This window comes from Aristolochia californica, unplaced genomic scaffold (assembly GCF_029961685.1).
Source record: "Aristolochia californica isolate CCGP_79_NKW_82.1479 unplaced genomic scaffold, dmAriCali1.0.hap1 SCAF_10, whole genome shotgun sequence".
NCBI lineage: Eukaryota > Viridiplantae > Streptophyta > Magnoliopsida > Piperales > Aristolochiaceae > Aristolochia > Aristolochia californica.
This window is the reverse complement of record NW_027181771.1, coordinates 5,276,902-5,289,546: the sequence shown is the minus strand read 5'-3', so window position 1 is coordinate 5,289,546 and position 12,645 is coordinate 5,276,902. Positions and strand designations below refer to the sequence as shown.

At 37.1% G+C, this 12,645-nt stretch overlaps 1 protein-coding gene across 1 annotated transcript in view; it reads right to left on the bottom strand.

The window, feature by feature from the left end:
- LOC137934466 (uncharacterized) overlaps positions 1-12,645 on the bottom strand; it is a 59,516-nt gene that overhangs the window by 45,489 nt on the left and 1,382 nt on the right. The window contains exon 2 of the mRNA XM_068778813.1: positions 11,555-11,634. Coding sequence (XP_068634914.1) covers positions 11,555-11,634 — 80 coding nt within the window. The remainder of the gene's footprint in view (positions 1-11,554; positions 11,635-12,645) is intronic.

Here is a 12,645-nt window from a genome sequence, read left to right as displayed (position 1 = left end):
AAAATCCAGACTTATTTTGTGAAGTATGTTTACTCCAGCAATGAAAGGCAGAATATGCATTCAAAACTGATTCGCCAACATGCATATTCATGCAACGCGACTGAATTAACTTCATACAGGCCATGCAAATAACTAGCAGCCCTGTTTATAGATGACTCATCTTGCTTAATATGTTTGCTCATGGATTTGATATTTTAATTTCAGCCTTTGAAACATGATTTCTAACTAAAGAGTTTTTTTTTTTTCCTTTTCTTAAACAGGGTTTTGAGTTAAAGGAAATGCAACAAACTACTAGAAAAAATATTATTTGTACCAAAGATTGCCAGTTGTCCACAGGAATGGCTACCACATGATATAACTCCTAATCACCAGCTATTTTGAATGGGTCAAACAGACTCCGTGACCCATTCCAAAATTGTGGTCTACCAGGACCTAGATATTTGAAACGAGAAATGGTAAAGAAATTTAGCTCTAGCTGAGAGCACTTAACTTAATACACACCTGGTAAGGAATCTTTCCTTCGCAGTGTACAACTCAAGTTTGGCTACGAATAATGATGATGAGGGATACATAAATTATAGAAGTTTGATTGATGAGGAGGCTCTACATGTCAGTTCTCTCCTTCCTCAATTGCATGATAGGGGTCATGGTGTGGGTGACCTCATTTGGAAAAAGAACCACAGGTATTTACTGTATGGCCTCCTCCTACAACACACTCTTCTCAACTGCTAAAATCATCTTCTTGCTTGCTTCTAGCGCTTGGAGACTCGCTGGGTCAGTAAATCTAAATGTTAATTGCGTCTCATAAAGGGAAGAATACTTACCTTCAATCAGCTTCAAAGGTTAAATCAGCCTTAAATCCCCTCTACAAATTCAGCAGCTCATCTTATAAAAGCAACACCTTCCTCACTACACCTTCAACTTAATACATGGAACTCAATCCTAAGAAGATCCAAAGCAGCTTCTGCTTTCCAGCTTCACTGTTAGCTTGTTAGAGGAGAGGTTTTTTATTTTATAAAAAATCGAACAAAAAAGGCAGAAAATTTATCGAAGAAAAAAAAAACTTACAAGGCCACAGCAAAAATTATACTTAGTCCAAAAATGGCTCTCGCCTCCAATCCACAAACTTGGCATGCTTCTTTGGATATCGATCTTGACACTGAACCCATAGTCCATTCAGCTTGAGAGAAATGGCACAACTTCTCTCGTAATCTTGCCCTTCCATTGGAGAGCTATCAGGAAGATCATCCACTTAATCCTTTTGTAGGCATTCTTATCCAATGAGTTTATTAATACCAGAAATGCCAACTTTATCTTTCACCATTGAGCTTGTCACCTCATGGACTCCCACACCATCTGGACATTCCAATTTAAATTTCAGTGATCACTCCCAGAAGTACCTGGGTCCAGCAGGCATGGATGGCACTGCATGAAATAATGAGGCCTAAATACTGCTGCCTTGTGCATAGCTGATCAGAGAAATTGATTCTTTCTATAGTGAGATACAGGGTCCTCTAATGAGCTTAAGCACAATAAACTCCTTGTCTAGGATGCTTACTGATGAGGAAAATTCCATGGTTGTACTTTCTTGGACAAAAGGCTCCCCTTTACCCCTGTAGAGAATTGACCATCTTAATTAGAGATTGAAGACATGCTAACCAGACTCCCATCCATTGAGCATACATGTTGTGAGAGGATTCGTTTGCCAGAGAAGTGGTTGTCCATCAACATCTCATTGTGGGAAATTTCTACTTTTGAATCATTTTTTGGGTTTTTTCCTCTCTAGATTTTTTTTTTTTTAGAAATCTTTAGATGTATTAGATATCTTTTTTTCACTTTTCTCTTCTTTTTCTTTTGGCAGTCATCTTTATAGTTTTTTTTTCTTTATTTTGAGCTAATTTACTTGTACTTTGGAGATTAAGAACATTGAATTATTTCATTCAATTATACTTTTGTTGAAAAACAAGAACAGGGGTATTTTTGGTCATTTTACCTTATCGTTATTTATATTTCTTGATGCAATCTTATTCTACATGTCAAACTATGTTTACTGATGAAATTCATGTAAAGGGGACACAGAGAATAGGAGATATAGAGAATTAGGGTTTTCACTTAAAGTAGGGGCAATATTGTAAATTGACCCTACCTACTCAACCCTAAAGTAGAGGAAGTCCATCCACGAATTTTCAGTTTTCTTTTCTCAATTTTTCTTCCCCAAGCTCTCTCCTTCTCATTCTCTCTTCAACTTTTCTTCTTCTTACTCTTTACATGGTATCAAAGCAATAGATCGCATCTAGGAAGGATCTTCGTGAGTTTTTTCTTCTCTGTAAAGCAGAAATCTACATAAAGGAATATCTTTTTCCAGGTTTTTGGTTACTGGGTAGTAAAAATCCAACTTTTTCTCCTTTTTTCTTTGCCATAACCCTAGGGTTACTGGTCCTACTGTTCTAAGAACATATTCTGATGTTCTAAACTGCCAAAAGAGGTTCTTTTATGCTGATTTGGAGGTGTGTGCCAAAATTCCAGAACTATAACTGCTGACATCATCTGCACACTTGCTGATGTCAGCCCTGGTGCAGGTTCCAGTGCACTTTTTCTTCTGAATTTAATCCCCTTGTTGGATTTTATGGATTGTTTGATCTGCACACATCTTATAATTGCCATAATTGTAGGGGTTTTTATGTGGTGGGGCCCACTTGAACCAGTTGATTTGGAATTTTTTAAGGGTTTACTAATCTTCTATATCTGATATGGCTGGCACTGCTGAGGTTTACACAACAGCAAAGGGGTCATATAATCCTGATGATAAAGATATTATCACCATCACCTCTGATAGATTGAATGGTGATAACTACTTTACTTGGTCTAGATCTATTAGAACATACTTGAAGGGCAGCAAAAAGTTAAAATTTATTAGAGATGACCCTCATGTTCCTCAGGATGATGATTGAGAGGCTGAAGACAGTCAAGTGATGACTTGTCTTGTCAACAGCATGAAATCTAATATCAAAAGCCAAGTTATGAATTTTGAAACTGCCAAGGCTATGTGGCTATCCTTGGAAGCTCTTTATGGACAAGAGAGCAATCTTTCAAGGGTTTATGAATTATATACAGAATTTTTTGGCTTGAAAAGGGTAACAAAACTATGACAGACTACTATTGTTTTTTTTCAATGTATGGCAGGAAATTAATGTTTTTCTTCCTTTTACTATAGATTTTTTTGAGAGGATGTGTTATGAATGTATTACAAAAGAAAAATTACATACCTAAAAGCTAAAAAGACATTTCCTCCACAACAAGATGTTGGAGGGTAACGCCTTTTTTGGCTTGAGCATCCTTTTACTATAGATGAAAGGGAATTTCGAAAACAGCAGAGTTAACTCCTTGTGGCAAATTTTCTAGAAGGATTGGGTGTTGAATTTGACAGCATAAAGGCACAAATTTTGGCCTCAAATGAAAAACCTAACCTCTCTACTACCATTAATAGGGTACAGAGAGCATCAAAGACTGTTGTCCCTAAAGCTAGAAAAGATACTGAAGCGGGTGAAGCTAGTACCCTTAATACATCGGCTACAACATCTAATTCTATTGACACGTCCAAGGGACGTACATGGGGCTAGTAGAGGCAGAGGTAGAGATGATTCTAGCAAAGGACGAGGCTGAGGAGATGATAAATCTGAGCGCAAGTGTGTTCACTATGGACACCAATCGTTACTCAGATAGATGTTGGGAAATTTTTGGGAAGCTTGTGTGGGCATATACTAGTATACATGAAGGAACAACACCATGGTCTATAACTTCAATCCCACCTGGTGCTTCAAATTAATTACATAAATTGATCCAACAACAACAACAGATCTCACAGTAGCAGCAATAGATTTCCCAGCGTATGGCACAACTATCGATTCCATTTGCATCCTTGGCACATACGACTCCTACTACAGGTATGTCTGCACTCTCAGTGTCCTATTCCCCAACTTGGGTTCTTGACACCGGGGCTACAAAACGCATGTCAGGTATGTCCTCACTATTTTCTAATTTAAAAGAGTATGTTCTCGTTAAGCATGTTAATCTTGCTGATGGGTTAGTTTCATCAGTACATACAGTGGGAAATGTTACCCCGACACCTCTTCTTTCACCTCAATATGCACTGTTAGTTCCAAATTTTTCATTAAATTTGTTGTTTGTTAGTCAGATGGCTAAGTCTATGAATTGTTCTCTCACGTTTTACCCTACTCATTTTTTTTTCAGGATCTCGTGACGAGGAAGATGATTGGTTCCGTTCGTGAGAGAGAAGGACTATACTATCTAGACAACCACAATCCAGACAATACTTTACATTCCCTAAACACAGCTAATTCACCTCTTCAATGGCATCTCAGACTTGGTCATCCATCTCCAGCAAAACCGATTCAAGTAGTTCCAGATCTTCCTTCTAGTATTACTTTCCAATGTAAGTCATGTCAACTAGGCAAGCATCACCGAAACTCCTTTCCTGTTTCATGTCATAAAACTAGTAAACCTTTTGAGCTTGTCCACTCAGATGTCTGGGGCCCTTGCCTTGTGACTAGTCAATTTGGTCATAGGTATTTTATTTCCTTTATTGATAATTTCAGTAGATGTCTTTCAGCTATTTTTTTAATGAAATAAAGAATCAGTCTACAACTTCTATCCATATATTTCGTACAAACAATGGTCTTGAATTTATGAATCGTAAACTTGGCTCTTTCTGTCAATCACAATGAATCATTCATCAAACTTCTTTCCACAACAAAATGGAGTTGTTGAACGCATGAATCGTCATTTACTTGAGGTAGCTCGTACTATGCTGATTCACTTGAATGTACCTAAGACTTATTGGGGTGATATTGTTCTTACTACATGCTTTTTGATAAATAGACTGCACCTTTATTTCTAGAGACACCTCGAGTCTATGCTTTGTATATTTCTTTTCTCTCACGAGCATAGGAGAACAAGAACAGGGGCATTTTGGTCATTTTACCTTGTCGTTATTTATATTTCTTGATGTAATCTTATTCTACATGTCAAACTAAGTCTACAGACCAAATTTCATGTAAAGGGGATACGTAGAATAGGCGATATAGAGAACTAGAATTTTCACTTAAAGTAGGGGCAATGTTGTAAATTGACCCTACCTACTCAACCCTAAATCTATAAATAGAAGCTGGAGGAAGTCCAGCCACGAATTTTCAGTTTTCTTTTCTCGATTTCTCTTCTCCAAGCTCTCTCCTTTTCATTTTCTCTTCAACTTTTCTTCTTCTAACTTTTTACAATTTCAAATATAAAGCACACTGAACCATTTTAACTCATTACCTGCATCAACATGTGAAAGGGATAATGTGACAGACTCAAAGGCCTAGTCTATGGCAAAAAAAAAAAAAAAAGATATTGAGCAAAATTAGAGGGCCATATACAGCTTATAAGAGCAATTTTAGTTACTCCTCTCATAAACACATCATCCTTTAAAAATTCATGCAATGGAATCTTGAAAAAATTCATCTATGACAAAGGTCATAAGCTTGCAGAAGAGGATGTGCAAATTGCCATTGCCAATGACTGTACTCATGATCCCATTGGACATTAACGTTATCACCTTCAACCACCATCTCCTGGAAGGATTTTGTTGCTGAAGGAAATGGCCACCAAGCCTAGAAATAGTGTTTATAGTTGCTACTAAAGTAGGGCAGATTATTCCCAAAAAGACTAGCAGAACATAGGAGAATTGGCTGATTCTGCATGTCTTCCATGTCTTGAGACGGGGTTTATTTATGTCTGGACATGAGGAGGGTTGGAGGGTAAAAAATCCTCCACTCTACCATCAAACATGCTCCATAGTCTAGTAATATATCTAAAGTGAGAGTTATAGTTCTCTTCAAAACAGAAGAAAAGAGTCCCAGATGAGGCCTCATGTACTTATTAGTTGGGAAGAGGCCTTCTAATTTTAGCTAGTTATTTTTTGATGGACCGAAACCCAGTGCTAACAGTTTCCAGTCCTGAAATTCCAGATGATCCAAGAAACAGATGATACTTGCCCCTTGTCATCATGAAAAATCCTGCTTTAGTCCATGGGTTCCCTGTTATCTTTAGCTCAAACAAAATTAAATTTAATAAACAGCCTCAGTACAGTAGTGGTCTAGTAAGCCAACACTGGGGAGAGACAAGTATCTTCCAGTCTCTCACTCTCTAGAACTTCTGAATGAAAGCACAACCAATACCAAGAAATACCATTTAGGAGTAAGTTTGTCTTCATGTATGTGTCATATGATTCACGTTTTAGTTGATTCTGAGTTGTAATTAGAGAGTTACAGGGAGTTGGGTATAGGGGCATTTGTGTAACTTTGACTCATTATGACTTAAGTGAGAGTTAATTAAAAATCAAATTCCAGATCCCTCAACAAGCTCTAAGTCTGTGCACTCTTTCTCTCTTCTCTTCTCTATTTCTTTCCAATTTTCCACTTTTACATAGTACCAGAGTACTAAGATCCAGTTGCAAGGAATTTCCAGAAAAGGGGATTTTTAGAATTATCTACTATTTGAAGTTCAAGGTTAGATTTTCCTTCTTCCTTTGTAACATTCTTCCTTTGTAACATAACCCTAGGGTTGATGGCTTATGCTGTCTATTAAGCAGTTCTATAACTTATTTGTGCACCTAAAGAGTTGTGTGTTGGGTTTTCTCCCATCCTTTACCTTCACAGATCCCGTGAGTTGTGGCTTTTGCCTACATCATCTTCCTATATGCACTCATCTATGTTGTTGGTGATTATTTTCTTGTATTTGGTCTCACACTCCGAGATTTGCAAATTCGGCAGCAGATGTGCTTGCCAAACAGGGAGCATCTCTTCAACATCTTGTTGTTAGGGATCTGATCCCTATCTCTTTGTAATTTTTTGCCTTTTTAATGGATTACATCTTTATCAAAAAAAAGTTGAAGTACTTCTGTTAAGAGGATACTTAAGTAATAGAGGTTTGGTTTGAAGTTTGGGTGCCCTAATTGTATCCTTTGGGGGCCCTACCTTATCTTCACAAGCAATATACTGTGTTTTTGGTGGATTTTTTGTGTTGGTTGGTGTGGAAGCTTGTTTTAAATTGATTGGCACGTGGACTACCTAGTTTTTGGTGGTAAATTATGGCTGGTTCGAGTGACGTTATTACCCCTGTTAAAGAGTCTCAAAATTCTAAAGGAAAAGGATATTCTTATGATTACTACTAAAAAGTTGAATTGACAAAATTATCTCTAAGTTAGTCAAAATCTATCCGAATGTATCTGTAGGCCAAAAGAAAAGCCAAGTATCTAAGGGATGACCCTCCCATCCCCATGACAAATGACTAGGAAGCTGAAGATAACCAAGTTATGACATGGTTTGTTTAAAATTCCAATTACAAAGTTAAGTTACGAATTGTGAGACAACTAAAGAGATTTGGATGTCTTTCAGAATAACTATGATTAGAAAAATAATCTATCACAGGTTTATGAACTCTATTCAAAGTTCTTCAATCAAAAAAGAGGGGATTGGACACTGATTGATTATACTAGTGAATTGCAAAGTTTACTAACCAAGATTAGCATACACCATCCTTTTAGAACAGATGAAGAAGAGCTCCTAAAGCAATTTAGGCATATTCATGTGGCTAAATTTCTTGTAGGTCCCGAATATGATGCAATTTGGACCCAATTACTTGCTTTAATGATATACCCTCTTTGAAGATGTCTTTTAATAGAGTGGTTCAAGCCGAGATAGTTGTGGATCCAGAGTGCACCACATCGAGTCACTAAGAGGCACCCTGTAGACATGTAAGAGGTAGTAAGGGACAAGGTCAGGATATTTGTCACTGTGGTAGATGTCATGATGATGGTAGAAGTGATAGAAGCTTTGTCCATTGTGAGGGCAAACAATCATTTCTCAAATAAGTGTTGGGACAAGTTTGGAAAACCTACTTGGGTCAATTCTAGTATTCTAGACGGTGAAGAAACTTAAGTAGGCCGTGTAGTATTTTGGGCACCCAGAATAATACCACAACCACCATGGTAAGTTCAGGCATATTTGCAGAGGATGGTATAGTTGACCTTGTCCACCATATCCATGAAGCTCAATGATTCGACATCCACAACCACCATGGTTAGTTCAGGTATATCTGCTTTCCATTCATCTCCGCACCATGGGTAATTGATTTTAGTGCATCTTCGCACATGTCAAGTATATCTTCCATATTTACTTCTCTTAGTTAGTCATCTTTGTTTAAACATCCTTGTTTAAACATCCTTGTTTAAACATCTCACCCTTGTTGATGGCTCCTCCACACCTATTAGCAAAGTGGGTAAAGTTCGGCTTACTTCATCTTACCTCTATAGTTTGTTTTATTTGTCTCTTAGGTTTCCTATTAACTTGTTGTCTATTAGTCAAATTATAAAATCTTTGAATTGTTTGATAACCTTCTTTTCTACTCATTGTGTGTTTTAGGACCTCCAGACGAGGAGGACAACTAGTCAGGGCATGAGAAAGAGGATCATTACCACTTGGAAGGCTCACCAAATGCAATTTTTTGGCACTTCAAACAGATGTATCACCTTCAATGGCAATTACGATCAAGCATCCCTCTCCAAGTTACTTCAAATGTTTCTAGATTTACCTTCTACTTCATCGTTTCAATGTGAATCCTATCAGCTCAGGAAGCACCATTGGGCATCATTTCAATCCAATCATAGTACTGAAGAGGTCAAAGTACATCTCGTAAACATTTCCAAACTAAGGACCTAGGTTCCCTAAAATATTTTCTTGGGATTGGGGTAGCAAGAAGTAAAGCAAGGATTGTTTTGATACAACAGAAGTATATCACAGATATGCGACACAAGTATGGCTTACTAGGAACAAAGCCAGTCGAGGCACCCATGGAAGTAAACCATAACCTTAATGAAGATGAAAGTGCTAATCTCAAAGATAAGACTATATATAGAAGGTTATTTGGGCATATTGATTTATGTCATAATTACATGGCATAACATCTAGTTTGTTGTAAGTGTAATCAAATAGTTTCATGGAGCATCCAAGAAAGAATCATGAGATATCTAAAGGGAACACCGAGTAAAGGTTTATTGTATGAGCCATGTGGCCATTTGCATATTACAGAATACTCCAATGTTGACTATGCAGGGGAATCCAAGTTGGATAGAAGGTCTCCACTAGTTATTGTGTATGCTTTGGAGGGAATTTAATTAGCTGGGAAAGCAAGAAATAAAAATGTTGTGGCCCAACATAATGCAAAAGCAAAATGCCATGCAATGACCCACATGGTTAATAAACTCCTATGGGTTTGTTCAGATTTCCAAGAGTTAAGTTTCCCAACGAAAGGTGTGTTGGTGATGCATTGTGACAACCAAGCTGCCATTTTTATTGCTAGTAAGCAGGCCTTTCATGAACAAACTAAGCATGTTGAGGTACACTGTCGTTTCATTCGTAATGTTGTAATGAGTGAAGCGGTGGTCACTCCATACATGAATCTGCATATCAACTTGGTAACAAACCTATGTGTTGGAAAAAATATATATATTTGGAAATTTTTATAACAAGTTGGGGTTTCTAGAATATATATGCTCCAACTTGAGGGGGAATGTTGAATTATACAAAAAATGGTAGTTTAGTCGTTTCACACTTATCAGATTGTCCCTCTATGTTAGGAGTAAGTTCGTCTTGGTCTATGTGTCATATGGTGCAAGTTTTAGTTGATTCTGAATTGTAATTTGGAGTTATAGTAAGTTAGGTATAGAGAGCATTTATGTGTTTTTGACTCATTATGATTTAAGTGAGAATTCTTAAGGAGAGGTCAAATTTTAGACCCCTCAACAAGTTCTGAAGTATGCTCTTTCTCTCTCTTCTTCTTCTTCTTCTTCTTTCTCTCTCAACTTCTCAATTTTCCACTTTTACACATATTACTAACTTCCCATGGGTACATAACTTGTTTCAAAAATGTACTTCATCTATGTCTGATCCAAGAGTTTAGCAAAGAGATGCCTATTTCCTCAACATTAGTTGTCCATGGGAGACCAATTACACTCTAAAATGGTAGAAAGAATAGCTGACATTTAGAAGATGATATATACAAATTGATTATCATGCCCAAATCCATGCAAAGCACAAACCATCACTTAGTTAACCATATAAGTAAAAAAAGCCAACAATTTAGGGCTAGGTGGTACTCTGTTTGTTTTTTTAACACTTTTAATTAAGGCGAAGGAGAGATACAATCCAGGAAGGAAAATCCTTACAATGAGGAATTGGAGGGTCAACCCCTCTTTAGCAAGCAAATCAGTAAGACCATTGGCTGATAGTAGAACATGAGTTTCCAAATACAGACAGGTAGACCAAATAAAGACAGATGAAGGATTGGAGCCCGAGGTGATACTAACTCCTTTCAGTGAGAAGCCACAAAATAAGTCTTCACATTGAGCAGCCAAACTGCTTAGAAAGATGAGCCAGACGGCGGAATTTCTAACATATAATCCACCATTGATCAGAGCATATGGTCTACAAAAGTTGACAGAAAAGGTAAATACTGCGTTCAATGTTTGTCCAGAGCTGACAGTTTGCAAGAATGGGCATAGTCAGATATCTCTCTTATGTAGGGCCTCCCGCCTCTAGAGATTTTTATTATGTAGGACCTTATAACTCAAGGATTTTATTGATACCTTAACATAGATGAGTTCACAAAAATCCCTTCATTCAACTGACTGCTAGAAAACTAATGAAAATGCAAAATAAAATGAAGATGCTTGCACTTTCCTTACTGGTAGGTAAACTTATTGCCAGTAGATACCTTCTACGTTGAACAATAACATTTGAAGTTCAAGTAAACAACCTGTGACACTAGGAGGTAAAGCAATGACCTTCCCCTTGGAAGTAATTAAACAGGCAAAACCAAACTCTGAGTTTCCTGATACAAAGAATGAATTCTTTGAAGCTTTCCAGCAAGATCGCATAGTTTTCTTCTTCTTCTTTTTTTCTTTTTTCCCCCAACATGAGAAACTTTATTCAAAGGAAGGGAAAGATTACAGAAAGTGAAGCTTCAGAAGAAACACAGTACAAAGCCTACATTATCCAGCCACCAAATAGCAAGTGAAAGCTTAGTGATAACCTCCTTAGCAAGAGACTCAGCAAATTGTTAGCTAAGTGAGAAGTGAGAAACCAAGTGACAATTTACTAATTTAGTAGGAATGAATTAATACTAAATCTTCCACTTAGTGATTCAGCTAATTAAAATTGTACATAACTATGTGAACAAGGTTGTGGTAATGAAAAAACAAAAAATGATTAGTTAATATTAAAGCCTCCGGTTATTGATTTAGCTAACAAAATCACCACATAATTATGATCATTAAAAATTGCCCATTCTCAATGCTTGTATAAACTATGACATGATTCCATAGTGAAAAAGAAAATCTTGAAAAAATCCAGTCATGTTCATGAAATTCAATTACGATAGACAGGAGGTTTGACAAACAACCAAGAAACTCTATGATCATGACAAACTACTACAATACCTACGATCCTTCTCTGCCAGTGCATGTTCTAAAAGTACGGTGTACGCCAAATCAACTGTAGAAGGAGAGGCTAGATATTCCTGCCAAAAGAAATGCACCATTATTCAAAACTACATCATAGAAGAAGGGTTCGTTTTTTTTTTTTTGAAAAGGGTGAGCTTGATTAAGCAAAGGACATCATAGAAGAAGGGTTCGCTCATCAACAGTGAAATTCTTAACCAAAACTCTCTTGACACTCTAGTTTTGCTCTGAATTTCAATTTAGTGTCATGTTTACCATTTTGCCTATGGGAAAACTGATTAAACATCCTGCTATTAGTTTATTAGTTGCGATTTATTAAGGGTGAGGCATGATGCACGACATCACAACAATAGGGATATCTGATCGAAATTTGATATTTATACTGACACACTCAAATCACAAGCACCACCAACTTTGTCAATACTATATGGTTGTTTCAGTTGAAGTAGCAAAAGACAGTTCAGAGGAGAAATCATTTGGTTTGTACATTGTATGTAAACCTTTTGAGTTTTTCCACCCACCACTACTGTTTGTCTCAGATCAATTTTTTGCACATGGTAAAGAGCGTAAAGAGCGGACACTGCAGGTCATATTCACCTAGTATACATTACTCTCTCAGGTCATTCAACCCCACATTGGAGGTGTTCCTGAGCCTTCCACAAGGGACCTCTGTCTGTAACAGCAATTTCTCAGAGCCCTTCCTTCTAGAAGGGAATTCAGCAATTATTAACAACTGGATATCGAGAGAAAAGCCTCCTCTCAGCACTTTCTCTAGAAATTCAGAGATATCAGGAACTTATGTTGGCCATAAATAAACTGTGCTGATTCCTCGGCTAGGGATGGATTTTCTCAGCTTTGTTGCAGGGACTCCAAAACTTTTGGGTTTTTTTTTTCCTTCTATAGGTAGTAGCTTATCTTTTTTTTCTTTTTTTTGAGAAAAGGTTGTACCATATCTTTGCTTTCATTTTTTGCTCTTATTCTCCTTAAGCTATCCTTCTCTCTCCTTCTGGAGTCCCTTATATTTTACTTTTCACTCCTTAATCTAATTTTCATGGTTTCAAAGAAAAGGA